The sequence below is a fragment of the Rhincodon typus genome, chromosome 7, assembly GCF_021869965.1.
Source record: "Rhincodon typus isolate 14 chromosome 7, sRhiTyp1.1, whole genome shotgun sequence".
Taxonomy (NCBI): Eukaryota; Metazoa; Chordata; class Chondrichthyes; order Orectolobiformes; family Rhincodontidae; genus Rhincodon; species Rhincodon typus.
The window spans coordinates 81,561,991-81,572,028 of record NC_063338.1 but is presented as its reverse complement, the minus strand read 5'-3'; the positions used below and the strand labels follow the sequence as shown (position 1 = coordinate 81,572,028).

The 10,038-nt window shown below is 36.1% G+C and overlaps 1 protein-coding gene across 1 annotated transcript in view; it reads right to left on the bottom strand.

Annotated features, from left to right (window-relative positions):
- The window catches only part of clasp1a (cytoplasmic linker associated protein 1a), a 94,868-nt gene that overhangs the window by 84,082 nt on the left and 748 nt on the right, over positions 1-10,038 (bottom strand). Inside the window, exons 2-3 of the mRNA XM_048599252.1 lie at positions 7,193-7,300; positions 5,760-5,927 (exon numbers count right to left, since the gene is read on the bottom strand). Of these exons, the coding sequence (XP_048455209.1) occupies positions 5,760-5,927; positions 7,193-7,300 (276 nt within the window). The remainder of the gene's footprint in view (positions 1-5,759; positions 5,928-7,192; positions 7,301-10,038) is intronic.

Genomic DNA, 10,038 nt, shown 5'->3' with positions numbered 1-10,038 from the left:
TCATCCAGCTCTATACCTTGTTATCTCAGATTCTCCAGCATCAGCAGTTTCCACTATCTCTGAAAACAAAGGTTATTGGGTTTAGAACAGACACTAGGTTACTCTGTTGTTCAATTTCACTGTGACAAAGTATCCTCATTAAGTTGCAGAGCTTTGTGTTTAAACTACAGACCCAGTAACTAGATTTGATTATTTAAGAGTCTGGGGTTGGTTTTTCAAGAATTCTGGTGAAGAAACATTGGGTCAATTTTGGGGATCTTTGAATTTTTGTATCGCATATACAGAGCTGTAAAGGTTGATGTGATCTGGCTCTCTATATCCATGTTGTAACAATGATTACAAAGGCAAGTAAGGGAGACTGTTTTCCACATCCATCAACATAAAAACTTAGAGCAATTCAGAAATATTTTTGGATGACTTAGTGACAATACGGTAATACTTAAATGCAGGTCTTTTTCTTTATTTATCACATCCCTTCACAGAGATCTGTAGCATTTCCAAAGATAAATGCCTCTCAAATGGGCTTTCATGACTCCATTCAGAAAATTGTTATGGGTTTTATTTATTCTTTTAAGGCATGTGGTTATTGCTAGAACAGTCAAGACTAGTTGCCATTCCCCAGCTACTGTTAAACTGTGTGGTTTATTTGGCATTTGTATAAAGGACATTTAAGAAATACTGCTGAGAGTCTGGAGGCATGGGTAGACAAGACCAGATAAGGCAGATTTGCTTGCTTTAAGGATATTAGTTAACCTGACAAATATTGGTGGGTTTACAAGGCTTAGATTCACTAGACTAATGTCTGGAATGGGTTAGTTGTCTTATGAAGTTATCATGGATGGGTAGAAATGCAGGGTAATCAGATCAGCCATGTTTGTCTCAAAAGAACCAAGGGCTGTACTCTAGCTCTTACTCCACATCTTAGTAACTTATGACAATCAATTCAAACTAGCTTTTAATTCCAGATTTATTAATTTATTGCTTTCAAATTTCACCATCCATCATAATGGGATTATAACCTTTGTTCCATACAGCATTAACTTGAGTTTTTTTTTCTTTATTCATTCATGGGATGAGGGCATTGCTGGCTAGGCAGCATTTATTACCCATCCCCAATAGCCCAGAGGTCAGTTAAGAGACAATCACATTGCTGTGGGTCTGGAGTCACATGTAGGCCAGACGAGGCAAGGATGGCAGTTTCCTTCCCTAACGGACATTAGTGAACCAGATGGATTTTTCCGGATCATCGATAATGGATTCATGGTCATCACTAGATTCTTAATTCCAGATATTTAGTGAATTCAAATTCCGCCATCTGCCATGATGGAATTCGAACTCAGGTCCCCAGAACATTATCTGGGTCTCTGGAATAATAGTCCAGCGATAATACCACTAGGTCATTGCCTTCCCCTTCTGAATTACTAGTCTAAACACACGACTGTCAGCTCACCAACTCCTGATCAAGTGTTTATTCATCCAGAATACGATTAAAGTTATTGCCAAATTTGCTTTGTATTATTTAACATTCATGAGTTTTTTTTTAAAAAAATGGACCAAATTCCACTTCTGTGTCCATGACACCAGTTGGTTAAATTTGGTCATGGTGTAATTTTCTGCAGAGTTCGAGTTAGGTTTTGTGTTCTAACTTGGATACCTTTGTAAAGCAGTGTCTCTGATTTCACCACATTCAGACTGAAAAATCTGATCTTTTCTAGTCTTTCATAATGGACTCTACAATCATGAAGGATTGACATCATGGTGCTACTCTGCACAGCTTCAAGGACTTAGAATATTTTCCTTGTGTCTCAATGACATGGACCAAGTGCAGTATCAAGACATTACAATTACGAAGACTCCCACCACAGGCCAAGCACTGGGAAATGGGATTAGGATAGATAGATATTTGATGACTAGTGTGGACAGGATGGGTCACAATGAGTTTGTAAAAGCTCTGACACTCCAAGATCTCTCTCAGTCTCTTTCCTGGTTATTCTAATATAATTCACCAAGTACAACTCAATTTTTCCCTTTAAATTAGCTTTCCTATTTAAAGTTGAGTTGTAAATAAATATGTTCTATTTAAAATTACACCAGCACCGTTTTAATCATTAACTGTGCTCAATACCTTGAACTTGGTAGGGAGTTCTCTCCTTTCTAACATGATGTTTTACTTTGCTTCTTTACTTTCCCCTGTAATTTTTAATTTATAACAAAATTGGGTATTTTCAATATATTTGGAGAAACCACGTTTAAGCATGCAATTTCCCCCAGCCCAAAAAAAAGCACAGATCTACAAAAAGCACAAAGAACATAAGAACTATCTAATTTTTGCTACCTATGAACAGTATGATAGACTACAATAGTTCTGATGTTACCACATCCTTTTTATTAAGCTACATTCCACTCTCAATTGTTGCTCGAATACAATCAATGCCTGTCAGGTCAGTACTAAACTCAGGGCTTCTCAATCAGAACCTAATCAGTAAAGCAAAATGACCTTATTTTCTCCCCACAATGAAATTGGGATAACCTTTGTACGTACTGAAAAAAATGGCCATTTGTACCTTTCAAGTATGTTACACCACCTGATTTATTCAATGATTATTTACAAATAGTTTAATGTGATCAGTGGAAAACCAAATTACAATTCAATTGTAGCAGATAAATGTGCAAGTAAACTTGCTATTCTTTGGAAATTAATATCTGAAGCATCATGTAAGCACAGGCTCACTTTCATACAAGTAGAAGTTACATTTCTATTAAATATTAAAGACTTACAACAAAGTATAATAATCATTAAGTGGAATTATTGGAGCATCAAGAATTGAAAACAGCAGAAAATATTAACTCAACTATGCAGCAATGAAGTCCAATTGTGTCAAAACACTGTGCGGAAGCAAACTTTTTCAGGCTTGCATACCAGCAGTGGGAGTAGCATGCGAGGCAACAGAGGAAAGGGGCAAAGAAAAAGGAAACCAAAAAGAGAAATACTAAAAGCCCCAAAAAGAGACAGCAAGACAACTGCCTCCCAGCTGTAACCTCAAGAGGTCAAAAGGCAAGGCAGGGCTAGCCATAATGGCTCTTATGCCTCTTAGTACTCACCAAGTGAAGCAAAGCCTCTAACAGGGCTTGTATCTCGACTGCTCTCACGGCTCGTATCGCGGCTGCATCCCTGACTCATACTTGGTCGAGGGATACGGCTGCTCCGTGCTAGCATGGGTTGAGAAGAGTGGTAAAAATGTGAAGTTCATTACAACAGCATTTTAAGTGAAAGGTTCCACAATATTCATATTGTTAACATCCAACGTCTGACTATTTTAAACACGAGCAAGAGTCGTCATACTGCCAATAACCACTTCTTTAAAACACTATAAAAGGATCAGGTAGAAGAAAAGAATGACGAAATATTGATAGTTTGGCTTCAATTTAATGAGAAGCATTCCCTTTCCCCTCATTTTGGTAGGAGATCTAAGAAATGTAATCATGCTTTTTTTTAAAACTAATATACCCCATTACTTATAATGTCATCTTAACATTTCATAATAAACTAATATTGGTAAGCCAGTTCAGTGACAAAACTTCAAAAGCAGCACCATGTGGCAATGGAACACAAGGACTGCACTGCACTGCACTGCACAATGGGAAATGAACAGATCAGCTGTTTTCATGCAGGCAAGGAAAAGAGAAACAACAAAATAAATCCAAGCATAGTTTTGTGAAGAGTAGATGGGAAAGGTGGTGGTAGCTGTCAGTGGCTTCAGACCAAACATACAGCAAGTGGTGGATGGCCAAACATGTAACAAATAGACTGCTGACAAGGTAACTTGCATCTTCTCAGCTGCAAGGCACTTGATCCTGTAGCACTTTAGAGGCAGGAGGAAAATGAACAAAGTGAGAAAATTTGAGCTTGTTTATTTCAGTAGATGGCAAATTGGTCTTTTTTTTTTTTAGGAAACTAAGTAACCAATAAGGAATAGGGAAATTCAAAGTAGCACTGGCCATTCCCATTCAAAAGGAAGTTGTCCAACATACCACCACTGAAAAGAAACTAAACAACTTCTCAAAATGAAATAGTTCTTCCAGGAGTGATCTATTGTTAGTACTAATTTGGATACAGTCTGCTTATTTATACATTACTCAGTATTTCACAATGAGACACACTGAAGCATAAACCAGGTCCAAAATTCGAATCCCATACTCTACTAGGTTAGCCAATATCAAATGATCAATATTTGTGCTGCGCCAATCAGTTTCAGCAACGACGGATAAAAGAATAAAAGAAATTTCCTTACCATTATCCTTCAGAAATAGGTGAGAAGTGTACACAAATTAATTGATTCCAATTCTAGAATCTTATATACAAGATTGTATATCACCAATGGCTGCTTTGGCAAGGTGCAGGAGAGCTGCTAATGCCAGAGGAGCAAATTCTGTTTTGGATTCCCCTTCGTTTTAAGATAGAAGGTAGGGGGGAAAAGAGGGCTTTTAGGTTCAAAATGAATAATTTTTAACGAATCAAAATTACTCAAATTTGGACTCAGCATGAATAATTCTATTTCTTTTCTTGAAATCAATGCTCTTCCATGAGTTGGAGTACACTTAGATGTTAAAAAATTTGATTTTTAAGTTATTTGTTATAGCTGAGGATTAGAAATTGTTTCACATTTCCAAACATGCTGACTTTTACACAACAAATCAAATAAGATTATGGAAATACATGAACTTTGTGCGAACTATTTCAAATCATGCTTTAATGCCAATTTACAGACCAAGCACCTCCTCTTACTCTTTTAAGAGACTGATGATTGATGATAGGGTCAAATTGCAATTACTGATGCCTAATAAACTGATAAGTGACAGCACATATACCATAGGAACCTTTGTTTTGCGCTGATGAGGACAAAAGGAGGGAAGGGATGATTTTTCTTGAAGGTTAAATCAATAAAAAGGATTAGCTCTCACCAAAGAAAGTTTTATCATAACGTTGCATTACATTTTAGTCATTTTAAATCAGATACTGGCATTGTAAGTTTTGCACATATTTCAATACTGCAAAATGAGCTGAAATATTGGATTCCACGAGCTCCAATATATCTCAACATTAAATCAGATAGACTTTATAACTCACACTGGAGAAAACAAGGTAGAAACATATTTTATTACTATACAAAGGTGCTTCAAGAGTCATAAAAAGCACAGTGTTGTGCAATATATAAATTAAGCCCAATCATTACAAAGTAAAGAAGACAAGGTCAACTGTACAGAACTAATCTTGTCAATAGAGTCCAAAAATAAAATTATATATTTTTGTCATTTTTCCTCATGAACAATTTTATTTGCACGTACACATTAGATACCCGCCAACCAACAGTAGTTAATTTGTGGTGCTTCATATGAAGAGGAGTCAAGAACCAGTCGAATCTTCTGATGGAGCAGGGATATGGGGTGGGAAGTATTTAGAACTAGATGCACAGATGCAATTCAGCACCTATTTTAAAATCATGCATTCAGCTGTATTTTTAAGCTTTTATTATGACTTCCTATGTCAGTCCTAATAATGAAAATTGCCTGTGTAAACTTGCTATGCAGTAATAACACCTTCCTGTTTATGACGAGAAGCAGGATGACAACAGTGTAATTACAGCAGTAATATTCATTCATGTGCCAATGTAAATCCATCTTCCATTCATAATTAAGAGACAAATTCAGTTTAGAAGGCACATTAGTAAACAACTGTGATCTGGATAATTAAGTCTTACCCAAGCCCAATCTGTTGGGGCTGGCTTCCCTACTGCACCCCTGGCTGCGAGGGATTTTGCTGCGTTTTTCAGATGTTTGAGGTACAACAGATACTCTCTGTGGTCCACTACTCATGCCGGAGTACGTGCTACTAAGAAGTTTTCCAGGCGAACTGGATCTGCTTCCGGCTGTAAAAATAAGCAACAAAAAGCTAGTTTAAATGAGACATCTCGAAAAGTAAAATTAAGTTGGCAGTGGCAGCGGTGCTGGAGAAAATTATTGGTGGTAAAAATTAATAGCTGCTAGAAGTCACCAAATTTATTATCTTATAGTGAAACTTAAATAGAACAAGCTTTTAAAAATAATTATGAGCAAAACTTGCACTTTGAAACCTGTAAAACACTACATTAAATTATCTCAGCACAAACCTCAAGAATGAAATCTCTGTGGGTTAACCAAGGTCAGGATAACGATTTTTTTTTTTGAGTATAAGCTTTAAAAAGTTATCAATTCATAATTAATATTCAATTTCTGAATTTAATGCCTTCAGTCTTTAATCAGCTACTGCACACATTTAAAAGGCCAACAGGAAAGTATTAATGGTTCCAAATCTCATGAAAAAGGACCCAGAAGTACAACTCAAGAGGTTAAGTGGTTTACAGGAGCAAAAAAAAACTCAGTTTCTAAGCAAGGAAATATTGTACGTTAATATGACCTAATTACAATGACAAATGAAAGTATTCATTTTTCAGCAGGTTAAATTTACTCTTGTAGGTGAAGAGGAACCTTACCGCCTGCAGGATTAGCTGATCTGGATCCTGAGCATGGAAGCAGGTAAAAGGGATAGGTGCAAGAAGTTCAATGGAAAGATTAACGAAATGCATGACTACGAGAATTGTCATCACCATCACTTTAGTCAAGATTTTCCAAACATCATATAGGTCAGAGATATATATTTTAGCCTTGTTCCAGTGCTAACTGCAGAATTAAATACTTCTGTCAAGTTTATATGCATACTGACGCACAGTAGTAAAGAGGCAAGATTGCACCGCTTAAACTATTAAACTGCTAATTTGTGCACATTAAAGAGAGAGGAATCAAAGAAAAATAAACAGTTTCTCAAATAGAACAAAAATCAGCATATAGGACCCTGCATATAGATTCAGACTACTCATAAAGAAGGCATAACAATCAGGCTACCTCTATGCGACCAAAAGTGCACTTAAACGCAAGGAATAATTTTTTTGTAAAATCAATTACCACTGCATAGGAGTTAATGTTAAAATAGATGCATATTAAAAAGAGAAATCACAATGTACAATAGGTTGGCAAGAATATAACAAAATGGAACTTAATTTTATAGAATTTTATAGACAAAAACAACAGTTTAAAGTTCCTAGTGTCCAAATATTACAATCCGTAAAATTTACTAGGAAGCATTTGTTTCACTTACGTTGGGACTGAGACACTACTTTAGCTCGGCTTCGGCCTCTGGTATCAGAGGGTGTACTGGCTACGCTGGTGGTACTCCCAGCACTCTGACGTCTAGAGCGCACTCGACCTGTACACGTACACAAGCATAGTCAGTCAAAACCAGAAACTTAAAAACAGCCAATAATTACCAGTTAACTTAATATCCCTTACTCACTTCAACAAATTGAAATTAGTTCATAGTACTACTGATGGCATGAGATAAATTGAATTTTAAGCAATTTTAGAATCCCCTTTTAAAAATAAGTATCTGATTACCAAAATTAAGAAACACATTTGGTTACCCACGTCTTTATATTGTCAGAGAATATCAATACAGCTAAACTCAAGGAGGTAACAGAAAATGGTTGGTGTAAATTGCTATTTTGCCAGTGTGAAATGTGCAGTTTTGCACCACAATTGAAGTGAATATGTCTGCACAGCTGGAATCATTTACTATAAATATAGGTACATCAAACTTCCAAAGCAATTCAAATCAATACAAATACACTATGTAAAAAAGACAACAATACACCTGTAGAAAAGTGCAGCATTACAAATTTGAACAAAAATTCAATGTTTTAGTTTTTGAATACAATAAATTATTCCATTAGCCAATGTCATGCCTGTTGCCAATAAAATAGAGTTAAGCAGAATGAAATTTATTCCTAAATTGCTAAATTTAAAATGATAACATTACAAAAATGATAGGAACTTGGACCATGTACTACCTCTACTTAAGTACATAACTATTTTATGCATCATACTGTGGATACATACCACACTGAAGCCAAAGTAAAACAACTGCAATAATTTTAAATCATTTGGATTGGAATTGATTTCATTTGTTCTGATTTTCTTGAATTACATTATTTCTTACTCAGCCATGAAATAAGAATTACGTTTCCACAAAATATTTTGATTCAGTAATTCAGAAGTAATTGAAACTTCACTGACAAAATATATATGCTTTCATTGCTGCTAACGACACAAATGCATGAGAAAAGACTGGACAAGTCCATCAATAGTCTTCTCCACTAGATGGAGCAATGGACCAGATTTGCGGTCAGTGATGAAAGGGAGGCGTATGCCATTGACTGCATTTTACATTACTTTCAGAATGTTATCATAGGCTGCAGCAAGAACTTGCTCACCCAGGTGCCATGTTGTATCATTTCACAAAGGCCCCTCAGACAGCACCTTGTAAATCCACAACCACTACTACCTCAAAGGACAAGGAAAAGGGCAATATATTCTTAGGAACATCACTACTTGTAAATTCCCCTTCCAAGCCACTCACTATCCCAACTTGGAAATACATTTACTGTTCTTTGTGTTGCTGGATCAAAATCATGGAACCACACTCTCCCTAACAACACTGAATTACCTGTACTAAATAGCTGGCAGCAGTTCAAGAAGGTAGCTCACTAGCACCTTCTCAAGGATGATAAATACCATCCTAGCTAGAGAAGCCCACGACCCAGGAACAAAAAGCAGTAGTAAAGCTGCAATTCCAGTGAAGCCACTCGCTCTTCAGCATTGCAAGTTAAAGGCACACTGTCAAGGGCTGTCTTCATCTCAATGAAGCATCAGCATTTTTAAGATTTTTTTAAACTGGGTTTTTCTAATCATTTTAAGTGCTTTATTAATTCACCTTTTTATTCAAATTATATAGCCACTGTTCACCAATACTTTCCCATCCACCTCCTTCCACTTCTAAACACCTGGCGCAACATTTCCTCCAACTTAATCTGCTTTTTCCTTCCAGCTTGCAGTATCAACAGAGCCAGGGGTGCAAGAGAAATTCAACTTCCCTCTGGTATAATGGATATAATAAACTGCACTCAGGCCTTGGAAGAACAACCCTCGATAAATCACTAAATAACAGTGTGACTAGTTTACACGCTCACACATCTCAGTGGAAACCCTACAGGTTGTTCAGGGTTTGGACACAAGTTGGGTCCCCTTAAGTTATTGTTCCATTGTAATCCTAAACAGTAGTGATCTTCAATATTCACCACTATTACGATCACGAGAACAGGACTTGTAAGGGGAAAAAAGCGGCCAATTTCAGGAAAATCAGCAGGAAATTCCTTTACAAATCTGCAGTACAAGACAAGGTGACAGTAACACTGCAAGATATCAGTGGGCAAAACATTGGTCAGAAACATGCCTATTACGTTGAGGATAAAAGTAACTAGACATCCATTCTTATCACACAAACAACCTGCTCCACATAACAACTAATCTTAACAAAACAAAAGTTCACAAAGTTTAATCTGTATGTTCCCTTAATATTTTATGGATAGGGTCTTATGTCCTACCACACACGCAATTTCAAATATCACATCAAATTCTAATACATTAAATCATTTAAAAATAATTGATAACATTAATCTCATGTCCTCAGAATTATGCTTTATTAAAGTGAACAACATGAGCATTAACATTGGTAATCAAGAGTTCCCATTTCAAATATTATACTCATTGTACTCCTCTGCATTCTGTTGTTTCAATAAGTGTCATAAAGAATCTGGTAAAAAATGGCAGCATTCTAAATTTATATAGTTAAAATATTAAACAATGTATTGCAGTCAGAGCTCTTTGCAATGGAATTATTGCATAAAATATTAACAGCGAGCTTTAGGAGGTAAAAATACAACTGGCAATTTAATGTGTTGACAAAGATTCATTAGAATTCTATATTGATATTCCTGTGACCTGATTTTACAGAGAAGTCAGACTGAAAGAAAAGAAGTCTATTTGTCCTGAGCTTTAAGAACCTTAAATTAATTTGATGAGTAATGAGGGTTCCAAGAGGGCTTCAGC